Here is a 24,582-nt window from a genome sequence, read left to right as displayed (position 1 = left end):
GTCCCCACATCTGAGGTGTCCTCAGCCCCATAGAGCAGGTGCCTGTGTCTAGAATGCCACCATCTCCCTTCCAGGGAGTTATTCCACATGTATCTCAAACACACACCCCCCCCCTTGCGCACGCACACAGCAAGGCAAGGCTTGACACAATCCCTTCACGTGTCTCCAAACCCCACCATCCCCACATCCTGATCCACTTCCTCACCCTTCCTCTACTTCTGTGTCTCCTTGGCAAAGAATAGTGGCCAGATTTAAGAGCCCCCTCCCAGCCCCAAGTGTGCTTGCACACGCCTTCCCACTCAGCGGCAGCCATTTTACTTGTGAATCAGGCAAGGCGGCACTTTGAATCTCGTGCCTCCTGCAGCGCCATCTTGACTTGCACAGTGGCGGCACAGGGGCAGTTTCACTCAGCTGCCGGTGTTAAAAGTGAAAAATTAAGGAAACCCCCGTGTGGACACTCCCCAAAGCCTTTCTGCCCTCACTGATCTTTTTCCTGAGAGGAATGCAGGAGCAATTTTAGGAAAGTGGCTCCGGAGGCTTTGAGGGGAGGAAAGGAGGGAAATCCACAAACAAAAAATCTACAACCCCACCCCCTTGCCCACTCACAATTGGCCAAGCAGGCAGATCAGTTTTTCAGGGCAGGATGCTCTCCTGTTGGCTTTCCCGTTGGATGGGGGGGGGGGCACTGGCCCGCAATGGCAGCAATCTGAAAGGTGCCGGAGCTGCAGCCCAGTGAGCTCCAGCTGAAAAAAAAAGCCCTGCACACAAGCAGTGTTCTCGTTCTTTAGTATATTCATACCCCACTTGTCAGCCAAGATTTGTTATTCGTTATTGAGATTTTTGTAAGGTATTTGTAAACTGCTTTAGGAAATAATCTTGTCTGATAAGTGGGGTCAGTCTGCTGGCAGTTAATGATGCCGTCCAGGTTATCTCCAGCAGTGAGCAGCCAAATCTCTCTTTAAAATGCAGTTGGAGCTTCACCCCTTCCTAGTACCTGCTTTGGGGTAGGGATTCCATTCTTTGTTTGTTGATGCCTTCCTTAACTGATGAACTAGGTGCATTTTGTACTCTGTTATATATACCTCAAGTTCAAAATTTAGCTATCCTGAGTGTCTTCTGAAAACTATGTAAGCACTTGTTTTTATTTACATTAGCTGTTAGGAATAAAAATGGCTTCTGTGTTTTTCATTATATTTGAGTTGAGTTGGAAATGCATATATGCAGTTTTGCATGAGAACACGTAACTGTAAGGAAAGGAGTGAAAACGTCTTTAGTTCTGAATTGTGTGCCATTGCACTTGGTTTTCTAGAGTTGACAACTCTGAAGATCCTGTGTATGAGAGCCTAGAGGAGTTCCATGTTTTTGTCCTGGCACATATATTAAGGCGACCGATTGTGGTTGTTGCAGACACAATGTTACGAGACTCGGGAGGAGAAGGTGAGTCGTTTTGCTGGCCATTATTTATTTAAAATGTTTTTATACCACCTTTTATAAAATCTTAGGTTGCTATATAGAGTTAGTATTAAAAATACAACAATAAACATACATATGTAGAAACAGTAAAATATCCATCCTGGGGTTAATTAAAACCATTTGGCGCTTAAAGCCAGAGAAGTCCTGGAGAAAAGACGCTTGTCTTCAGCAATCATCTAAATGGCGGGTGCCTGACTCAGTTCATATTACACACACACACACACACAGAGAGAGACAGAGAGAGAGAGAGAGAGAGAGAGAGAGAGAGAGAGAGAGACAGAGAGAGACAGAGAGCCATGTCATAATGGGCCACAACCAAGATAGCTTCCTTAGCTGACCTCAGTGGCCAAGCCAGTTGGTAAGGGAGAGGAGTGCCTTCAAGTATCCTGGTCCTAAGTTGTTTTATATATCTACAAAAGCCTTAAATCAGGCTCAGTAGCATATTAGCAGCTACTGGATATTAAGGGATATTAAGTAAACAAACTCATTACAGTGGAAACTGTGTTAAACCATGGTACCTGGTAGGTGTGATATCTACTCTTTTAGAAATGAAATATTTGTCTAGAATGGCAAAAAGCACAACTTAAAGGCTTCATATAAGTGAACAGGAGTTTTAGTAATGGTGGTAGAATTCCACTGCTGGTGTTTTTCCTGTCCAGAGTGTGTCTGACAATGCATTTTCCCCCCTAGTGGTTATTACTTTTATCTCCTAATGAAAAGAACCATTTCAACGCCTGTAATGGCTGCCAGTCCTCAAAGGAGCTACAGGCAGCCGTGCCTCAGTACTCCACTTTCAGCCCTCTCCTTCATCAACAGTTAGGGAAAGGGGAGGGCGAGTGAGAGTGAGAGGTGGCAACTGTAGTACTTTATTCCACCTTTTGTCTCATTAAGAAATTTTGTCTCATTGAGATTATGACTGGTTAGCAGTCATAAGCAGGAAAGGTGCAAGCTGCTTATGTCACTTGCTTTGCAAAAGCCTGAACAATGAATTTCTCCTGCTCTTCTGGATATTAGAAAATTCTTATCTAAGAATCAGTCATTTATGATGTGTAGAAATTTACACATTTCACCACAAAGTGTGTTTGTGCCTTGGGCTGAATGAGAGATGCTAAATAAGTTCTAAGTGCATCTTCTTTGGAGTAATCATGGAAACTCTGTGTGATAAACTGAATAAGCCAAAATAATGTAAGATTCAGCAGTGCACATTTGAAGCCAATAATAATTTTTAAAATTGCTGAAAATATTTTGATATCATAAAGATTCAATGAAGAAGACAAAGAACTGTAACGGAAACTGATGTTATTTTTGTGCTATGTATGGATATTTCTTTTGAAATTGTTGATTTGTTTTTTCTTTTGGTTATTTAAGTGAAACTCAATAAAAAGAAATTTAAAAAAGAAAAGAAAATATTTTGATATCAGACATTGTTCACTATACTTTGTGTGTCTTATGAATACAGTAAAGAGAGCAATTATACACAGATCATCCTGGTTTAGGGAAGGCCTGCACAATTTGCAACCCTCCAAGATGAGCATAGTCCAGCAGCAATTCATTTTGGCCTGTCAGCTGCTAAGCAAGCTCTCTTGCGGTTATAATCAAACAGCAGCATGCCCAATAGGCCACGTTGCATGATTGTGATGTGATGGGAAATGAATGAAGTAGTAAGGTAAAGGTAAAGGGACCCCTGACCATTAGGCCCAGTCGTGGCCGACTCTGGGGTTGCAGTGCTCATCTCGCTTTATTGGCCGAGGGAGCCAGCGTTTGTCCGCAGACAGCTTCTGGGTCGTGTGGCCAGCATGACTAAGCCGCTTCTGGCGAACCAGAGCAGCGCACGGAAACGCCGTTTACCTTCCCGCTGCTTGCACTTTGATGTGCTTTCGAACTGCTAGGTTGGCAGGAGCAGGGGCCGAGCAATGGGAGCTCACCCCATTGTGGGGATTCGAACCACTGACCTTCTGATTGGCAAGTCCTAGGCTCTGTGGTTTAACCCACAGTGCCACCCATGTCCTGAATGAAGTAGTACATCAATATTAAAATACATTGAGGCTGCTGAGGCTGCCTATTCCTAGTTTCACAACATGTTTGTAAAATCTTGGTTTCTCTTCACAGCATTTGCACCAATTCCATTTGGTGGAATTTACTTGCCTTTGGAAGTCCTGCCCAACCGATGTCATTGCTCACCTCTGGTCCTTGCCTATGATCAAGCGCATTTCTCCGCTCTTGTGTCTATGGAGCAAAAAGATCAACAAAGGGAACAAGGTATGTCAAGTAGGAAATAAAATGGTTTTCTTTTAGTGGAAAGGAATGCAGAGCTACTGTCTATGTGCATTCTATCTGTATGTGCCTATCATAAACACTGTGCTGAGATAGAAAGGATAGCAGCCAGCGGCCTGTGTTTTGTTAGCCCAAAAATGGGATGCAAGCAAGGTCCCAACCAAAGAAGAATGGCTTCTTAAACTGATGGAATACGCGCAACTTGCAGATTTAACATATAGAATAAGAGAACAAAAAGAATACTATATACGTTTAAAGAAGACTGGAAACTGTTTACTGAATATACGTATGAAAATTGTGTTCATTTACAAATGCTGGTAGCATTAAAATAAATTTAACAGTGTAAATAAGTTTCGATGGACGCAACAATGGTTTTCTGAATGGTTTAGTTCATGCAAAATATGCAGGGAAGTTTGGTGTGCGAAATGAACCACGGAAAGAGAAGAAGGGAAGTCATTGATTTAAGGTTATTTAAATGAATATTTTGAAATGTAAATCTGTTCATATGAATCTCTGGAAGGTGTATTTTATGGGTCACACTGTAGTATCTTGAATCATTGCCAACATAGCTTGTAGAAGTGGCAATTCCAAGTTAACATTGTACTCATCCATTGTTGGGGGTGTGATTGGGCAGCGTTTGGTTCCTCCATCTCCCTTGCTTTTTTCTCTGATCTGTTTTCTGTGTTCTGCCTTTCTAAAAAGTGAAAGGTATACCAGGTAAGTCATTGGTGTTCCGAGGCACAGGACCATATTATGCAGAGCACTGTGTTAAAATACTAGCACCTTTGGTAAAGGCAACTCGGTTATTTTGCACACGCCTTGTCAACAGACTGGGCTTAGGCTTGCTGTTAATGTAGAGTTGAAGCTTTTGTGTAATCTATGGCACATCATCTGTATTCATCATGTGGCACTGGAAAATGTATCACTGAGATGATGGAAATGTGGGAAATTTCATTTGTCTTGAGCACATTGTTTTTTCCTTAGTGTTTTGATGTTCAGTGGAACGGCTCTCACAACTGTATGTCAAGGCAGCGTGCCGTTCCAATAACTGCAACTCACTGCGCAAATGAAGGAATGTAAAATAGTTAAGATGACATTTTTAATTGGACCAGCTTCTCTTGGTGCAAGAAGAGAAGTAGCTTCTTCCCAACATTCATTTCTATATAAAAATGTCTATATCTCTTTGCTATTAAAAATACTAAAAACAGTGTACTAACTCTATAAAAAAAAATTTAAACACACTAGTAAAAGATTCAAACTATGGAAGATCCTCAAAGAATCGCAGCATCTTAGGATATGTAAAATAAACAAAAAACCTTGGCAAAAGTATTTTCCACAGATTAGTCAATACAGTGGTACCTCGGGTTAAGGACTTAATTCATTCCAGAGGTCCCTTCTTAATTTGAAACTGTTCTTAACCTGAAGCACCACTTTAGCTAATGGGGCCTCCTGCTGCCGCTGCGCTGCCAGAGCATGATTTCTGTTCTCATCCTGAAGCAAAGTTCTTAACCCGAGGTACTATTTCTGGGCTAGCGGAGTCTGTAACCTGAAGCATCTGTAACCTGAGGTACCACTGTACAGGCTAAGAGACACGCCTCATAACTCCACCAGTAAAGCCTCACGGGGGAGGAGCACCTGTAGCAGGGACTCCTTCCCATAACTTAACAATTCAAGTTCATATGGGGACTGTCATTCCCCAATTTATTCTGGGCCTTTAAAGGAATCCAGAAGCATGACAAAAAAACTATGAGCAAAGTTGATTAAAGATTAAAATTATTTCCCCCAAACACTAATGTGATAGAAATGTAGTGGGCAAAGATATGAGACAAACATTATCTTCCAGGGTTTTAAGAAGTATGAATAACAGAAGCACAATACCTTTAGCCAGCACATGAATAAATGGTTCCCTCTGGTGTTGTTTTCTGGTCTGAATCCCCATCATCACCACCATGGCTGCTATTTCACTTTTAAAAAATGCATGCAGTCAGGATACCCTGCAGCAGGTCTAGTTTGGCCTTTGTTCTTTTAGCCACAGATGTACTGGAGGTCACGGAAAAAGCCAAGCACAGACTTTGGATAAGTGCCTCCCAATAGTGTCAGGCAAAATTGTTAAGCAAGTAAAGAGAAGAAAGTGGGAGGAGTTTGGCATTGCTAACTAAGAGAGGATACTGTATCCTCCCTCGGGCTTCATGCAGGCATATGATGGAACACAGGGATATTGCAAAGTAATGTCCAGAATGCAACAATTTGTTTGTTTTGTATACTCCAGGCTTCTGCTTTTATATATCTGAAGATGCTGAATTCCCACATGAAGACATTTTATACCTTCTAACAGATCTTTTTTATTTCAAGATCCTTTTTCTGTGCAGAGCAGAACAGCTAGAAGCAGGCCTCTTGATTTCTAGATCTTGCGGTATAAAGTAAGCAGCTGTTGTGCTGATATTTTTTAAATCATGAGTTTTTAGCTGCCTTTATTCATGAATTTGTCGGTTCAAAGGCACAAGTAACTCTTTCTGTCAAAGGACTGGTTTCCCATAAATGGATAAGTGTGATGGCTTTATTCCAGTGTTGCTCAAAGCATGCTTTGATTTCAACAGTACAAGGAGACACTATGAAGGAAAGAAATGCTGTGGGTGCCTACTCAGTAGACATTTCCAAATACATTTTAAAAGATTAGATGATATTCCCTGGCAGGTTGTGGGAAATTGCAGCAAAAGAACAAAGACAGAAGAAAAATTCATTCGATATTTTTATTTGATCTGGGACCATTTGCAACCCCCTTTCCACATAGGAATGTGGGCCGAGTCCGCTGGTGATTGCAAAGGTGCATCTCTTATTATTAAAAGGATGCCAGTCCTTTCCATGTTTGAATACAGCTTTCAAGTAAAAATTTCAAGCTATAATCTTCCTTCAAGTGCTGTAGATTAAGCTGACAATATTTTTGCTGCTGCTTTTTTGCTAGAAGATGTGTAGCCCTTCCAAAATTTATCTCCTACCTAATATCGTTTAGTTATGCAGCATTGCTCTCTATAGCTTTGAAGCTATTCTGACTTTTGGCTAATTCTCAGAGATGAAAAACCCTCTAGCCAGCTGCATCTTACTGATTAGTGTAATTACCTCTGTGAAGGCTCTACTGAATATGTATAAGATACAAGGGTTGCTGCCATTGAATTTCCACTGCTTCTCAACGGTTCTTACCAATTTTCAATCAGACTCACAGATGTGAAGTTGCCACTTCTTTTACTGGCTGTTCTCATGCACATTTTAGCAGCTGCCTCATGCACAGAAATTTACTGGTGAAGCTTTTTTTCTTTTTCTTTATTTTTTTACTACTTCATGTCACAGCACACTGAATGTACAGTGTGGTTCATTGAGAACAACTCAATAAGAGGTCAGATTTTCATTCCTGCCCTTTCATTCTCTCTGGTTTTTAATCTCCCAACAGAAACTCAGTATTCTTTTCTCATTGCACATGCTTGGTCCTCATTACACTGCTTTTTTGGGTGAGGATTATCGCTTTATGGGTTCCCCTCTAGTTCTGCATATCTTGTGATTTCTTCAAGCATTCTGATACTTCCCTTTTGTTCCTCAGCAGCTCCACCTTAGCTACATTGACACTGCCTTCATAACTAGGTGAACTGAGTTAACTACTGAAGAGTCTTCAGAACAGCAATAAAACTAGATACACAGGGGAAAGGAAAAGCACAAAGAGACAAGTAAGAACAATAGAGGATGAAAGAAAAAGCAAATTAAAACATCTCAATTAATTAGGGGAGGAGTAGAAAATTATATATTTCATGAAGTGCTTCTGAAAGAGTGGGAGGGATCAAATCCTATGAATATCTAGAGACAATGAGCTTCAAACTCTGCACTAAAGACTATTTTTTAAAATTCATATTTTGCCACTAAATCTTGTTACAGAGCAGATTGAACTAAATGAATCTTAATGCCTTTCCCATTTCAGAACTGCCTCATGGGATGCCATTTACTTGCTGGTGTCAAGAGCAAGTAAGGCAATGTGATTTTGGAGGCTTTTTAAGGTAACAGAGATGGAGACAGGCATAAATTTTACAATTATGCCATGCCAAGCACTTTCCCATGGTTTCATTCCATGCTGCTAGTGTTGTCCTTTAACGGTCTGCAAACACCCATGTCACCTGGTCTTTTAAATGTTATGAATGTGAAGATCACCTCCCACAGTGTTCTAGTAATGTCTGGGGTACGGTTATGATTGGGGTATGGGGAGAAACAGAAGGCTTTCTTTTTTTTCTCATTCTTTTTTATTAGTTATTTCCAAAAAGAACACAAGGTAACACACAAATACGAAGAAAATACACAGAAAAGAAAAATTAAAAATAATAAACAGCAATTATCATTTCCATATCATCCATATAACATAGTTGTCTCTTACGGGGCTTCCTTCAGCCTGTCCGTAAATCATTCGAAGCAATAAATAAAATTACACGTTTCATTACTTATATTGTCATTATACCGATTCCTAATTCCTGTTTGCTTTGCACAATAACTCTTAGTCTTTCACAGTGCGTCTCTAAATCCCTTTAGCGTTATTTGCCCTTCACTAATACATTCCAGATAATCTACATACTTTTCCCAATCTTTGGTGAACACTTGGTCTCTTATGTATCTGACTTTTCCTGTTAATCTATCCAACTCTGCGTAATCCGACAACTTAGATCTCCACTCCTCCACCGTTGGGGTTTCCCGTAGTTTCCACTTCTGGGCTAATACTACCCTTGCTGCCGTAACCGCATAGTATACCAATCTGCGATCTTCCTTTTTTTATCTCTTGTCCTAATATCCCTAGAAGAAAGATTTCTGGTTTCTTTACGAACGTGTACTTTAATATCTTCTTCAATTCAGTGTGTACTTTCTCCCAAAATTGTTTCACCCTTCTGCACTCCCACCACATATGGTAGAAGGAGCCCTCTATGTCTTTACATCTCCAGCACTTATTATCCACCTTATACATTTTTGATAATTTCATGGGTGTCAAGTACCACCTATAAAACATCTTCATGACGTTTTCCCTTATCAAAGTACACGCCGTAAAGTTTACCCCCTCCTTCCAAAGTTTCTCCCAATCCTCAAACTGTATACTATGACCTATATCCCTTGACCAATGGATCATCACCGATTTGACTTCCTCATCGCCTAAATTCCAGTCCAACAACATCCTATATATCTTAGATATAATTTTCACTTTATTATTTATTATTTCTGTCTGGAATTTTGAGTCTTTATCTGCATAACCTCTTTCTTTGATATCTTTACTAAACATCTGATTCACCTGATGGTGATGTAGCCAATCGTAAACATGTTCCTTTGTTTGCTCATACGGTTTTAGCTTCCATTTCCCTTCAACCTTAGTAGCTGATCATAAGTTGCCCAATTGCTTCTCATATTAATGGTTTTTGAACTCATTACTTCGAGAGGTGAAAGCCAATGTGGTGTTTTCGGCTCTAACAGATTTTGATATCTTTCCCAAACTTAGATTAGCGGCCCTCTAAAAATGTGATTTGCAAACCCCTTGTGTACTTTCCTTTTGTTCTTCCATAGGTACGCGTGCCAGCCGAATCTATTATCGAAGCCCTCTAAGTCGAGCAGCTCCGTATTCACCAATTTTACCCATTCTTTTATCCAACATAGGCATGATGCCTCATAGTACAGTTTCAGATCCGGCAGGGCAAAGCCCCCTCTTTCCTTTACATCTGTCAGTAATTTAAACTGAATTCTGGGTTTTTTGCCCTGCCATATGAATCTTGAGACTATCCTTTGCCATTCCTTAAAGATTCGACTCCCTTTGATTATAGGGATGGTCTGGAATAGAAACATCAACCTTGATAAGACATTCATCTTGATTACATTAATCCTTCCCCAGAGTGACAATTTTAGCCCTCCCCATTTCTCTAAATCTTTCTTTATTTCCTTCCACATCGGCTCATAATTATTTTTGAATAAGTCTATGTTTTTAGGTGTTAACCAGATGCCGAGATATTTGACTTTTTTGACCATCTCTATCTGCGATTGTTGTTGGATTGTTTCAATTATCTTTGGGTCCACGTTTTTTCCTATCATTTTCGTTTTTGTCTTGTTTAATTTAAAGCCTGCCACTTCTCCAAATTGTTCTATTTCCTTTAATATTTCCCCTATTGCCGTTGCTGGTTCTTCTGTCATTATTACTAAGTCGTCGGTGAAGGCTTTGGTCTTATAAACATTCTGTCCTACTGATACTCCTTTTATATTCTCGTTTTGTCTTATTGAGTTCATAAGGACTTCTAACACAGTTATAAATAGTAACGGAGAAAGCGGACATCCTTGTCTTGTTCCCTTCTGTATCCTTATCTCCTCCGTCACCATATTGTTTATGATCAATTTGGCCCTCTGTTCTGTGTATATTGCTTTTACCCCATTAAAGAAATCGTTACCCACATCCATGTGTTCTAAGTTCTTCAACATAAAGTTCCATATCACGTTATCGAATGCCTTCTCGGCATCTACAAACACCATTATAGCTTGTTTGTCCATCCTAACAGACAGGTATTCTAGCATATTAATTATATTTCTTGTGTTGTCTCTCATCTGCCGACCTGGCAGGAATCCCGCCTGGTCCCTGTGAATAATTTCTGATAGCAAAATCTTCAGCCTTCTTGCCAGAATTCCTGCAAATATCTTATAATCTGTGTTTAGGAGTGAAATTGGTCTGTAATTTTTAACCTGGGTTGGATCTGCATCCTGTTTGGGGATAAACGTAATATATGCCTCTTTCCAGGTCTCTGGGGTTTCTCCTTTCTTTAAGATATTGTTCATAATCGTTTTTAGAGGTCCCACCAAAATAGATTTCATTTCCTTGTAGTAGCCGGCTGTGAATCCGTCAGGGCCTGGTGCCTTACCCCTCTTTAAATCTTTAATTGCCTCCTCTATTTCCTCATTTCCAATTGGTGTATTCAAACGTTGCTTTTCCTCTATTGAGATTTTTTGCACCCTTTTATCCTTCAAGAATCTCTCTATCCTCCTTAAACCAACTTTCTCTTGATCTTTATACAAATTCCTGTAATAGCTGAGGAATTCGCTCTTAATTCCTTTGGGGTCGGTTCTTTCTACTCCCTCCACTGTTATTTTATTAATTACACCTTGCTCCTTCCTTTTTTTGATTTGCCAGGCAAGCCATTTGCCTGATTTATTCGCAAATTCAAAATTTTTTTGCCTTAGTTTTTTAATGTTCCACTCCACCTCTCTATTTATTATTATAGCAAACTGGGCTTGTAGAATTTTAATTCTTTCCTTCGCTTTTTGACAATTTGGTTTTTGTGATAGTTTTTGTTCGTTAACCATTATCTGTTTTAGAATTTCCTCTTCGTTTTGAGGGTGTATTTGACAGACTTTGTAGTGAAAAGACAAGCAGGAAATTTCTGTAAAAGTTGTGGATTTTATCTTTGGGACCTTCTTCCTAATTTTGAGCTAAGTGGAGTTAAAAGAGACAACCCAGCGATCGGGCTGTCAGTGTGCAAAGGAGAGCTGTCAAACTGCTGATACTGTTATTGGAGCTTAACTGATACATAGACTGAGACATTAACGTTTAAACATTGTTGCTGGGACCTTTCTTGACACCTTGTGGCTTCTCTTTAAGACAAAGAAAGCCTGTGGAAACTTCCTTTTGTGCTCTGGAACTATCAAAGACTTAACATAGGGAATATAAGAACTTCAATGGCGGATAAGAGTTCTCTCCTTCCTTGAAACTTTGAAATACCCCCACCTAGAGGATTGTGGAGATATAGAGGCCTGGGAACTGTACTTTATTGTGACTCTCTGTGGTTAAATTGTTTACACTCTGGACTTTGTCTAACTTATGAAACAAAAGAAAATTTGACCTTGAACAGAGGCAGGTGTGGAATGAGTGGTACAGGGAGAACAAGAGCAGCTAAAGCTAAAGAGAAAGAAAAGAAACCAGGGCAACTTGTTCAAACAACCCTATCTCATCAACGAAGATCATCCGTTCCAACTGTGCTAACAGCACAGGAGGTGGAATTTGAAGAGCCTGCTGCAGAGCCTGCTGCAGAAGATATGGCAACTGGAGGATCTGAAATAGTCCTGAAGCAAATCTTGGAACAACTTGGAATTTTAAATCAAAAAGTGGACAATCAATCATCAAAAATTGACCAAGCTACATCCTCTATCACCAAATTATCTGAGCAAGTTTCCCATCATACCCAGGCAATTGAAAAATTACAAGGGGCAACTACTGAAAATTATAAGCTTGCGGTGGAAGCTTGTCAAAAAGCAGAACAGGCGAACAAAAAGGTAGATGAGATTAGGGGGGAAGTAAGGCCTCTGAAAAGACAGGTAGGGGAACAACAAGCCTACCTGTCATTGGTTGAATTGAAAAGTAAGGAAAATAATCTCAGATTAAGGGCTATCCCAGAATTGGAGGAGGGAAACCTACAGGGATTTTTGACACTTTTGTTCTCCAAATTCTGGGGGATAGAGGAAGAAAAGGATTTTAAAATTGTGACTGCCTTTAGACTGGGAAAATTGATAAAGAAGGACAAGTCCAGAGACTGTTTGGTTATTTTGAGATCGAGAGAGGAAAGAGATAAGATACTAGGCCTACATTTTAAAAAATCCTTGGAGATAGAAGGAAAAAAGGCTGAAATTTACAGAGATATACCTAAACACCTTTTGGACCTTAGGACTACTTATATAGATTTGACCAAACTGTTGAGATATAACACAATCCCTTATAGGTGGGAGTTTCCGCAAGGACTATCATTTACTTACAAAGGAAGGAAAGTAAGAATTAAAACACCGGAGGATCAACAGAAGTTCCTACACGACCACGAGGAGGACCTCCAGAAAGGAACCGCAGCTTCTTGGCCTCCACCACCACCGGGACCATCTCCAAAGCCTACACCGTCTGGATCTGGACCAACACTACCACCTCCGGGATCGGGGGGAAGCCTAGACACCCCATTGTAGACCCACCAATTAGACCAGGATGTCGCTGCAGCTTCTTAGTTGGAATATAAATGGCGGAAATTCTCCGGAAAAAAGAAGAAAAGTATTTCATATATTGAAAAAAGAACATTTGGACATTATTTGCCTGCAAGAAACGCATGTGACAAGGCTCCACAGAAAAGTGTTAATTAATAAAAGACTAGGCCAAGAATTTATATCTTCGGATAAAGTGAAGAAAAGAGGTGTGGTGATATATGCAAAGGAGAGCCTGTCACCGAAATTCTTATTTAAAGATGAACACGGCAGAATTTTGGCGATTGAAATTCAGACACAAGGAGAAAAATTTCTGATATTAGGAATATACGCCCCAAATGAAGGAAAATCGGAATTTTTCAGGAAGCTGCATGAGATTATGCTGGACTATTTAGACTATAACAACATCATCATGATGGGTGACATGAATGGGGTTGTGTCTGTAAATATGGATAAGTCGCAAAGCGCTAACATAACGAAAGATGGCAGACTACCTAAAACTTTTTTTTGAAATGACTGACAATGTGGATTTGATTGACATATGGAGGGTTAAGAACCCCCTAGGAAAAGAAGGGACTTTCTTTTCTGAAGCTCATCTGACATGGACACGAATCGACCAAATATGGATAACTAGAGGACTGGCACCCAAGACTAGAAAGGTGGAAATCTGTCCAAAAACCTGCTCCGACCATAATGCTTTGAAAATGGAATTGAGACTAAATACAACCGGATCCTTCAGATGGAAAATGAATGACACCTTATTAAGGGATGAGAAAATTGTTAAGAAGGCCCAAAAAACTTTGAAGGACTATTTTGAAATAAATTTAAACACTACTGTGGAAAAAAAAATAATCTGGGACGCAAGTAAAGCAGTCATGAGAGGGTTTCTAATACAACAAAATACGATCAAGAAAAAATTCTGGAATGAAAAGAAGGAGAAGATATTGGAAAAGATAAGAGATGGAGAGAAAAAATTAAGATCTAGGCCAAAGTCGAAGGAGGTGCTGAGAGAAGTGAAATTCTTCCAAGCACAATATTTGAAATTGATAAATCAAGAGGTGGAATGGAAAATTAAACAAATGAAACAAAGATCTTTTGAATCAGCAAATAAGTGTGGGAAACTGCTAGCATGGCAGTTGAAAAAGAGACAAAAACTTAATATTGTTACAAATCTAGAAATTGATGGGAGAATGGTTCAGAAACCCAAGGAAATTAGAAAGTGTTTCCAGAGATATTTCAAAGAACTTTATTCACAAGGGCCACAGAAAGATTCGGAGGTGGACCAATTTCTTAAAACCAATGGATTACAGAAAATACCTCAGGAAATGAGAACAACCCTGAATAGTAATATTACACAGCAAGAAATTGAAAGTGCCATTCAGAACCTACAATTAGGCAAATCTCCAGGCCCCGACGGACTTACCTCCAAATACTATAAGGTTTTGAAAGACTATTTGATACAGCCTTTGTTGGAGGTTTGTAACCAGATTATGGAGGGGAGGAAGGCACCGGAAACGTGGAAAGAAGCCTTCATCACATTGATACCCAAACTAGAAACTGAAAAGACCCAGCTGAAGAACTACCGCCCCATCTCACTCCTAAATGTGGATTACAAAATTTTTGCAGACATTTTGGCAAGTAGGTTTAAAAAAGTGCTTAATGAAGTGATCCATAAAGACCAGGCTGGCTTTCTCCCTGGTAGGCATTTGTTTGGCAACACAAGAAACATCATTGACATTTTGGAACTTCTACAAACAAAACTAAACACTAGAGCGGTGTTAATTTTTATTGATGCGGAGAAAGCCTTTGACAATATTTCCTGGATGTTTATGAAGAAAAACTTGGAAGGGATGGGAGTGGGGCGGGGGTTTGAAAATGGAATAGAAGCAATATATTCAGAACAAAAAGCGAAATTGATAGTAAACAATGTGGTGACAGAGGAGTTTAAAATTGAAAAAGGGACACGGCAGGGGTGCCCCCTATCCCCCCTATTGTTTATTTCAGTTCTGGAGGTGCTATTGAACATGATTAGAAAGGACCGGTTGGTACAGGGAATTGAGGTCGGAGTGAAACAATATAAATTGAAAGCATTTGCAGATGACCTGGTATTAACATTGCAGGAGCCTGTCTCTAGTACTAAAAGAGTGTTAGAATTAATTTCGGACTTTGGTCGGGTGGCGGGATTTAAGCTGAACAAGCAAAAAACTAAGGTTATAGCAAAAAATTTGACAAGTACAGAAACAGATGAGTTTGTGAAAGAAACAGAATTAAATGTGGTTAAAAAAGTAAAATACCTAGGGGTGTATCTGACCTCCAAAAATTTGAATTTGTTTAAGGACAACTACGAGAAATGTTGGTTAGAAATCAAAAGAGACTTGGAAACATGGTCAAGATTGAAACTTTCCTTGTTGGGCCGAATAGCAGCTATAAAGATGAATGTATTGCCAAAAATGCTATTTTTGTTTCAGACCCTACAGGTCGTGGACAAGGTGGAATGCTTTGGAAAGTGGCAGAGGGATATTTCTAAGTTTGTTTGGCAGGGCAAAAAGCCCCGAATAAAGTTTAAGATACTAACTGATGCGAAAGAAAGAGGGGGATTTGCCCTGCCAGACTTGAGGTTATATTACGAAGCTGCAGCCTTCTGCTGGTTGAAAGATTGGATTTTATTGGAAAACACTGATGTCCTAGATCTGGAAGGGTTTGACAGTGCTTTTGGGTGGCATGCATATTTGTGGTATGACAAGGTTAAAGTGCACAAATTGTTTAAAAACCACATTGTCAGGAGAGCAATTTTAATGGTCTGGACAAAATATAAAGACTTATTGGAGAGTAAGACTCCGAGGTGGCTCTCACCGGTGGAGGCCAAGGCACGTAAGAGACCTAATATGGAAGCCAATTGGCCTAAATATGGGGAAATTATTGAAAAGATTGGAGACAATTGGAGGTTGCAGAGCTTGGAAAAATTAAAAAACAAGGTGCGAGATTGGTTGCATTATGCACAAATTCAAGAGGTCTTCAAAGTAGATAAGAAGGTTGGATTCCAGGTGGAAAAATCGAAACTAGAGACAGAATTGTTAGAACCAAAAAGTAAACTACTTTCGAGAATGTATAACCTGCTGCTTAAATGGAACACTCAGGATGAGACAGTCAAATCCGCCATGATAAAGTGGGCGCAGGATTTGGGGCATAACATTATGTTTGAAGACTGGGAAAGGTTATGGAACACCGGAATGAAATTTACGGCATGTAGTGCCTTGAAGGAAAACATTATGAAAATGATATACCGGTGGTACATGACCCCAGTCAAGCTTGCTAAGATATATCACCTGTCTGATAATAAATGCTGGAAATGTAAAGAGGCGGAAGGGACATTCTTTCACCTCTGGTGGACCTGCCCGAAAGTGAAGGCCTTCTGGGAAATGATTCATAATGAACTAAAAAAGGTACTGAGATTTACCGGGTAGGAGCATTCCTGACCTCTAGCTGAGCGTCACAAGGGAGCCCAATCTCCCCACTGCTCCCCAGGACATCGGGGCATCCACAGTGCCCTTTCTCAGCATTGTATAAGACTCCCAAAACACCTCTAGGTTTAAAAAACAACAACTTGCAGGCTGGGGTAGGGTTAATAGAGAGCTGCTGTTTGGGAAAGCCAGCATAAAAACCACACATTATATCTGGCAACCCGTGCACCCACTTATGAATTGTTAACAGCAGGCTGTTGGAGCAGTGTCTGCCATATCACATTTTAGATATTTAGGATTTTATTTTTAGGCATCTTTCCAGTGGAGTAATTAAAAAATAAATGTGAAGACACACAGCCCACATGTTTATTTTCAAGTGCTTGCAAATGAATATGAAACAAAGGTTCTATTTAAAATAAGCCATTGAAAAATGCTAGCTCTCTGCACCAGTGGCTGATAATATTTTCATAACTCTTCTTATATTAGGATGAAGCAAACAGTGATGTGAATATCTTGAGAGAAAGTTACACAGCAAACCATCCCTTTAATGAGAAGAGAGGCTGAATACGTTTCTGTGTTTTATTCCTGAACAGCTTGAAAGCAGCTGTCCCCTTGCATGTTCTCATAGCCCAGCTTGTACTTCTTTTAGCATGAGACACATGAGAGGTTTGTAGAATAATCCATACATCACCCCTTCAAGAGCTGCTGTGTGCAAACACAGGTGAGCTTCTGCAAACTTCTGGCTTTTGACGCAGTTAACTTTGTAACTGGATCTAACTGTCCAAGCTCAATAAATAGTGAATGCCATTTTTGACAGGGTTTGCCTTTCCAAAGCATATTCCCTACTATGCTTCTGAGCTTTTTTTGCAAATAAAAACAGGCAGAGTTCTTTGCAACTTTAACTTCTAGCTATTGACTTTGTTGGTACAATCATGCAGAATACAGCCTCTAATGAAGAATGCAATCACTTATGTTTTCCTTGGGAGAGAGAAATAACCTGAAAATATATTAGCTGTAGCCACTAAAAGAAAATAGGTTGCTTCAGTTTCTTTTGTTTTGGTTGTCTTGAGATGGAGAAATCTGTTTTTGTTTATAAACCTTTATTATCTGTTCTAGGAACTAGGAAAGGTCCTAGAACAGATAATTCAACAGTCGGTTTGTGAGCACTATGATAACTAAGACCCAGCATGGGTTTCTCAAAAGTAAGTCATGCCAGACCACTCTCATTTCTTTTTCTGACAGAGTAGCAAGCTTGGTGGATCAGGGAAATGCTGTGGACATAGTGCATCTTTATTTGAGTGAGGCTTTTGACAAGAGTTCCCCATGATATTCTTTGAGGAAGCTGGTAAAATATGGGTTGAATGAGGTAACTGTTACGTGGATTGGTAGCAGGTTGGTGGAATGAACCTAAAGAGTACTCATTAATGGTTCCTCTTCATCCTGGGAAAAGGTAACCAGTGGGGTGCCGCAGGATTCTGACCTGGGTCCATTGTTTTTGAATGTCTTTATAAACAACTTGAATGAAGGAATTGAGGGGATGCTCATCAAATTTGTAGATGACAGCAAACTGGGAGGGGTAGAATCAGACAGAATCAGAATTCAAAATGACCTTGACAGATTGGAGAACTAGGCACAAGCTAACAAATGAATTTCAGTAGGGACAAATGTAACGCTCTGCACTTGGGGAGGAAGAACCAGATGCACAAATATAAGATGGGGGACACCTGGCTTACTAGCAGTACATGTGAAAAGGATCTAGGGACCTTGGTGGACCACAAACTTAACATGAGTCAACAGTGTGATGCAGCAGCAAAAAAAAGTGAATGCTATTCTAGGCTGCATCAACAAAAGTATAGTGTCCACATCAGGGGAAGTCATAGTACCACTCTATTCCGCCTTGGTCAGACCACACCTGGAATATTGTATCCAGTTCTGAGTATCTCAGTTTAAGAAGGATGTTGGCAAGCTGGAATGTGTGCAGAAGAAGGCAACCAAGATGATCAAGGATCTGGAAACCAAGCCTTACGAGGAGTACTTGAAGGAGCTGGGTATGTTTAGCCTGGAAAAGAGGAGACTGAGAAGAGATATGAAAGCCATCTTCAAATATCTGTCACCTTGTTTTCCCTTGCTCTGATGGGTAGGACTTGAACCAATGGCTTCAAGTTGCAAGAAAGTTTCCGACTAAACCTCAGGAAAAGCTTTCTGACAGCAAGAGCTGTTTGACAGTGGAACAGACTCCTTGGGAAAGTGGTGGACTCTTCTTCCTTGGAGGTTTTTAAACAGAGGTTGGACGGCAGTCTGTCATGGATGCTTTAGCTGAGATTCCTGCATGGCAGGGGGTTGGACTAGACAACCCGTGGGGTCCCTTCCAACTCCTAAGATTCTATGACAACATTGCTTTTGTGCATGTGAACTGGTTCTGAACGCAGATGGCAACGACGGCTGTTAAAGGATTTGTGCTACATGCTCTCTGAATCAGAGTGGGTTGCTGTGATCTGGTGCCACCTGGTGAAACTTTACTAATGTTACAATCTGCTACATTTTTACCTGTGACTGCTATCTTCACCAATCCTGGAAAAATACTTTCTGTTGCAAGAGGCCTTTCAGTAAACTCTTATAGTTTGCTATTTTTTAAGATTCTTGTAACCAATTTCTATATAAATGTAGCCCTGACATTCAAATATGTACATCCAAAAATTGTGTAACCTTTTGAAATAGTTTATTTTGCACAGTGACTAACAGACTGAGCTGCAAATCAGGAAGTTCCTAGGTCAAATCTCAACTCTCCTGTGAACTTCTTGAGGGGTCCTAGGCAAGCCACTGTTTTTCAGCCTGTTTCCCCATCTGTAATGTGGGATACTTCCCTTGTAAGAATTGCAGCCAGAAAATGAATGTGACATGCTTTGAACATTTGAAAGCAGTATGCGCGTGTTAAACATTATTATTTCCCCTGACCTTTAGTGTGTTCTCTCATTGTAGCTGTCTTACAGTAAGCAGGATACCTAATTTACAGCTATTCAGATACTTTAGTCTTTGCCTCCAAGTTTGTCACCAAAACTGTTCATAGGGGTGGGGTCCCCCCAAATATAGCCTTGATGAATTACTTTGACCTGCATTGCCTGTGATTTTGCAAATCCAAAGATTCTGGAAATATGCATGGCCGAGTGTTTGCACAGCAAGAGCACCTATAGTGACTTTTAATGTAGCACAGCAGCAACAGAATACATAAGAAAGCTGAGTCTTTCATTCTTTTTTTAAAAGCAGTTGTACAAAAAACCTCTAAAATGTATGTGGTAGTTTCTGCAAAGTGCCTCAATATTGTTGATAGCTGTCACCAGTGTTATGGAAATGTCAGTTTGCCTCCTTCCCCAAAATGCATTCTAAAAAAATGGGGAGGGGGATACCAGTTCCCAGAAATAAATGGGAGGTAAAATGAGGATAAATAATTTGAATTAAACACATTCTTTGCACATTTATATAACATTTTCATTGTGGTACAAATTGCTAGAGGGCATTATATTATTTTTCAACACTTGAGGCTTGAAGAATTGTGGTATTTCTGGTCTCAAAATGCTTGTTTTTATTGAATGTTAATTTGCACAAGGAAGAATACACTTTCAGTGTTTTTCTTCTCCACTGAACAAATTGCTATTACAATTACATCTGCTTTTTTGCAATAATGTTTTGGCAATCATTCTGTTTTGCCAGTAAGTATGTGGCGGTGCCAGTTTATAGTTTAACATTCTCCTTCTTCAGCCCACAGTTGCAATAAACAGGGAAGTTTGTAATCAATTTCTGTATGATCTGTCAGCCCTGCTACCAACACTCTGGGGTGAGCAAGGACCAAAGATGAACCTGCACTGCCCTCTTGCTAAGTGGCGGCGTTTGCATGGATGATACATAAGGATGTTTTGAGAATGCTCTGCCATCCAGAATCTGGCCTAATTGCCTTTCTCTCAAGCAGGAGTTTGACCGTTCTTTCAGGTGTAAGGTCGGCATTGTCTTCTCTCAGATCCAGATTTAGAAACATTTTGAGATTCTTCCTCTAACGTCAGACCAGTACACTGCGACATTGCTGGTGATATCATTTATTTGGGTGGAGCCATACTATTTAAGAACTGTTCTTTAGAGCAGATCCATACTATATAAAGGAAAAACTAAATGTTTTTTGTGCACTCTGGGCGGCTTCCAGCAGAATATTAAAATACAATTCATCAAATATTGAAAGCTTCCCTAAACAGGGCTGCCTTCAGATGTCTTCTAAAAGTCTGATAGTTGTTTATTTCTTTGACATCTGTTGGAAGGGTGTTCCACAGGGCAGGCACCACTACTGAGAAGGCCTTCTGCGTGGTTCAGTGTAACTTCGCTTCTTGCAGTGAGGGAACTGCCAGAAGGCCCTTGGAGCTGGACCTCAGTGTCCGGGCAGAATGATGGGGGTGGAGACTCTCCTTGAGGTATACTGGGCTGAGGCTGTTTAGGACTTTAAAGCTCAGCACCAACACTTTGAGTTGTGCTTGGAAACGTACTGGGAGCCAACGTAGGTCTTTCAAGACCGGTGTTACGTGGTCTTGGCGGCCACTCCCAGTCATCAGTCTAGCTGCCAGATTCTGAATTAGTTGTAGTTTCCGGGTCACCTTCAAAGGTAGCCCCACAAAGAGCGCATTGCAGTGGTCCAAGCGGGAGATAATCAAAGCATGCACTACTCTGGCAAGACAGTCCACAGGCAGGGAGGGTCTCAGCCTGTGTACCAGGTGGAGCTGGTAGACAGCCGCCCTGGACACAGAATTGACCTGCGCCTCCATGGACAGCTGTGAGTCCAAAATGACTCACAGGCTGTGCACCTGGTCCTTCAGGGGCACAGTTACCCCATTCAGGACCAGGGAGTCCTCTACACCTGCCCGCCCCCTGTCCCCCCAAAACAGTACTTCTGTCTTGTCAGGATTCAAGCTCAATCTGTTAGCCCGCCATCCATCCTCTGACTGCCTCCAGACATGCACAAAGGACCTTCACCGCCTTCACTGGTTCTGATTTAAAAGAGAGGTAGAGCTGGGTATCATCCGCATACTGATGAACACCCAGCCCAAACCTCCTGATGATCTCTCCCAGTGGCTTCAAGTAGATGTTGAAAAGCATGGGGAAGAGGACAGAACCCTAAGCCACCCCACAAGAGAGCCCAGGGATCTGAACACTCATCTCCCAACACCACTTTCTGGACATGGCCCAGGAGGAAGGAGCAGAACCACTGTATAACAGCGCCCCCAGCTCCCAGCCAGTCTAGATGGTCCAGAAGAATGTCATGGTCGGTGGTATTGGAGGCCACAGAGGGATCCAGCAGAACTAGGAAACAGCTTTCACCTTTGTTCCTAGCCCGCCGGAGATCATCGACCAGTGTGACCAAGGCAGTTTCAGTCCCATGATGAGGCCTGAATCCTTATTGGAATGGATCCAAATGGTTCACATCCTCCAAGCATGCCTGGAGTTGTTCAGCAACCACTCGCTCAGTCACCTTGCCCAAGAATGGAAGATTTGAGACTGCGATAGTTGGCCATACTGGCCGGGTCTAAAGATGTTTTTTTTAAGAAGCAGTTTAATAACCACCTCTTTCAGTGGGTCTGGGAAGGCTCCCTCACAGAGAGAAACATTCACCACCCTGCAGAGCCCATTGCCCAGCCCTTCCCAACTCACTTTTATTAGCCAGGATGGGCAAGGATCGAGGAGACAGGTGGACAGTTTCACTTGTCCAAGCAGCCTGTCCACATCCTCAGAGGTAACAGATTTGAATTGCTCCCCTGCAACTTGACTAGATAGGACTCTGGCACTCTCCTGCCCTGGTCCTACTCCCATGGTGGTATCTACCTCTTTCCGAATCTGAGCGACTTTATCTGTAAAAAACTTTACAAAATCATTGCAGGAGATCTTGGGGCGCTTACCGAGCCCTGATGACACAAGTGGTTCCGTTAAATTGTGAACCACCTGCTGCTGTTTTCTGCTGATGCAATAGAGGTGGTGAAGAAGGCCCTCTTCGCCATCGCTTTCGCCACTTGGTAGGCTTGACGTTGAGCTCTAACCCTTGTCCCGTCAGATTCAGAATGAGTTTTCCACCACCAGTGCTCTAGTCGTCTCAGCGATTGTTTCATTGCCCTTAGCTCTAGGGAAAACCATGGGGCTGTCCAGGCTCCGTGCAATTGGAGAGGGCGCTTCGGAGCCAGACAGTCAATAGCCCTGGTTAACTCCGCATTCCAGTGGGCCACAAGGGAATCAGCTGAGAGGCCATCAACGTGGGATAATTTTGCTAGATTTGTGGTTGCAGCCTGAAAACTGAGAAGAACATTCATTGAAGACAATGTGGTGGACTGTAAAGTCTGATCGGCAATGTAATATTAGAAATTGATTTGTGGAGGTCTGCACTTCAAGGTATAGATGTATAACTTGATTATCGCTTTATTTTGACAGTGTACCCATGCATATTCTGCACAGGTTGCATAGAACACTTTTATTTCCTTTTTCGTTGAAATGATCAGGATGGTCACAGCAACTAAGATTTAGTGTTCAGAGACTGGTTTTATAACTCAGTAAAATCTGGAGTCAATAGCCTACTAATAATTTGGGGTTATATTCCACTTTCCTTGGAGGTTGCAGGTGAATGACAGTATATTGTAAATGACAGTGAAAGCAGAAGCGTACAATTCTTTCAAAACATTTGCTTTAACCCTGTCCACCAAACCAAACGAAAAGAAAAGGTTTGTGTTCATTTTGTCAAATGCTTTGGCTAGAGATGTGGTCAGTCTGAGATCTATGAAAGAGGCTATGGTTATCTCCTATTATTAAACTGAAGAACACACACCCAGAGAAATATCCTAATTGCCATCTCGGAGAGCTGATGACTATTTTTCTTCACCATGAAAAAGATCACATGATATACAAAGGTGTCACTGTTTGCAAAATAAGCAATTTCTTATGAAAAATGCCAAGATGCTATATATTTAACACAGTGTCTTGAACAAATGCTTCTAAAATTCTTTCCCCCTTTTCTTTAGCCAACTGTTCTTTCTCATCCTTTTCCCACCTAATTTCTTCACTTCTGGTCTTTTCCTCTTTCCTTCAGCGGTGATCCCTCTGACTGATTCTGAACACAAGTTACTACCTTTGCACTTTGCGGTTGATCCTGGGAAAGATTGGGAGTGGGGAAAGGATGACAATGATAACTCCAAGCTGGCCAAGTAAGATCTCTTTTAAATAATTAACACTTCAACACCTTGTGGACATCTGTGTGCCTAAAATGCTTGGTAACCTTTGATTAGCCTGCCCTTTTAAAATTGGTTTTTAGAACAAGTAACTGTTTTTGAGCCACATACATCTCTTGCATAGCTCACTAGCTGGGTGTGGAATTTTGCCATCTACAAAATGCCAGTTGGTTGCCCCAGTCTGGCAAGAACAATGTGAGGCTGCAAATTTCCCATAGCAAGCCCAGTGTCGGACTTTTCTTTTCCCCCTAGCTTATTTCCTTAAGAGAGCATGGGGATCTGTAACTGAAAGTACTTTGTTAAACCTGATGGTTTTTTCTGTTTCTGTTGATTAAGTGTGAGTATATGGCTGTAAATTTTCAGTGATTATATGGTATGTGGTCTTTCCTCTTTTTCCTTTCTTAGTTTGATTCTGTCTCTGGAGGCAAAGCTTAATCTTCTGCACAGTTACATGAATGTAACCTGGATACGCATACCATCGGAAACACGGGTAACCCTTTTATTCTCCATAAGTAGCTTGAGAGAAACAGGCCCCAACTGTGTGATCTCATGAAACAGATGGTCCTGGGTTAGGCTCCCATCACTAGCGCAGCAGAATCCATTGCATCCTTGCTGTGTTGGGCTAGCGGTTCAGGGAAGCTCCTTTGGGAGGCAGGGGCAGGGAGAGGCAAGGTCCAGGTCCCTGCCTCCCTAGAATTAATGCAGCATTCACTACTGTAACTGTAGCAGCAATGGATTTATCACTGATGTTTTGTAATGTATTTCTAATGTTGTACACCACCCTAAGATCTTTTGATAAAGGGTGGTATATAAATTGCAGTAGTAGTAGTAGTAGTAGTAGTAGTAGTAGTAGTAGTAGTAATAGACTGTACTGTGCATAGATTAGAAAGGAAAAAAAGATGCAAGCAGCTGTCCTTCCTGCTGCTTTTGGTTGGAAATTCTGCCTTCTGTCACGGCATATGAGATGGTCAAAACCAAAGAGTAATTGACCAGCCTGTCTATCCATTGTCTGGGGAAAAGGCTGAAAAGCAGACTTTGTTCTGCTCCTTGCATTTGTGCAGTTCCACATTTGAGTGTGTGGATTCTCAGGTCCAAATATCAGAATATTCTAGTGGTTTGACAAA

General features: G+C 41.0%; 1 protein-coding gene across 4 annotated transcripts in view; it reads left to right on the top strand.

Annotated features, from left to right (window-relative positions):
• OTUD7A (OTU deubiquitinase 7A) overlaps positions 1-24,582 on the top strand; it is a 120,428-nt gene that overhangs the window by 89,704 nt on the left and 6,142 nt on the right. For all 4 annotated transcript variants that reach the window (XM_083712176.1, XM_083712175.1, XM_083712178.1 and 1 more), the window contains 4 exons: positions 1,310-1,437; positions 3,583-3,732; positions 23,320-23,434; positions 23,864-23,948. In XM_083712176.1, coding sequence (XP_083568302.1) covers positions 1,310-1,437; positions 3,583-3,732; positions 23,320-23,434; positions 23,864-23,948 — 478 coding nt within the window. The remainder of the gene's footprint in view (positions 1-1,309; positions 1,438-3,582; positions 3,733-23,319; positions 23,435-23,863; positions 23,949-24,582) is intronic.

The sequence above is a fragment of the Podarcis gaigeae genome (assembly GCF_964106915.1).
Source record: "Podarcis gaigeae genome assembly, chromosome: 14".
Lineage (NCBI taxonomy): Eukaryota > Metazoa > Chordata > Lepidosauria > Squamata > Lacertidae > Podarcis > Podarcis gaigeae.
Note: the sequence above shows the minus strand (reverse complement) of the source record. Positions and strands in the feature narration are given on the sequence as shown.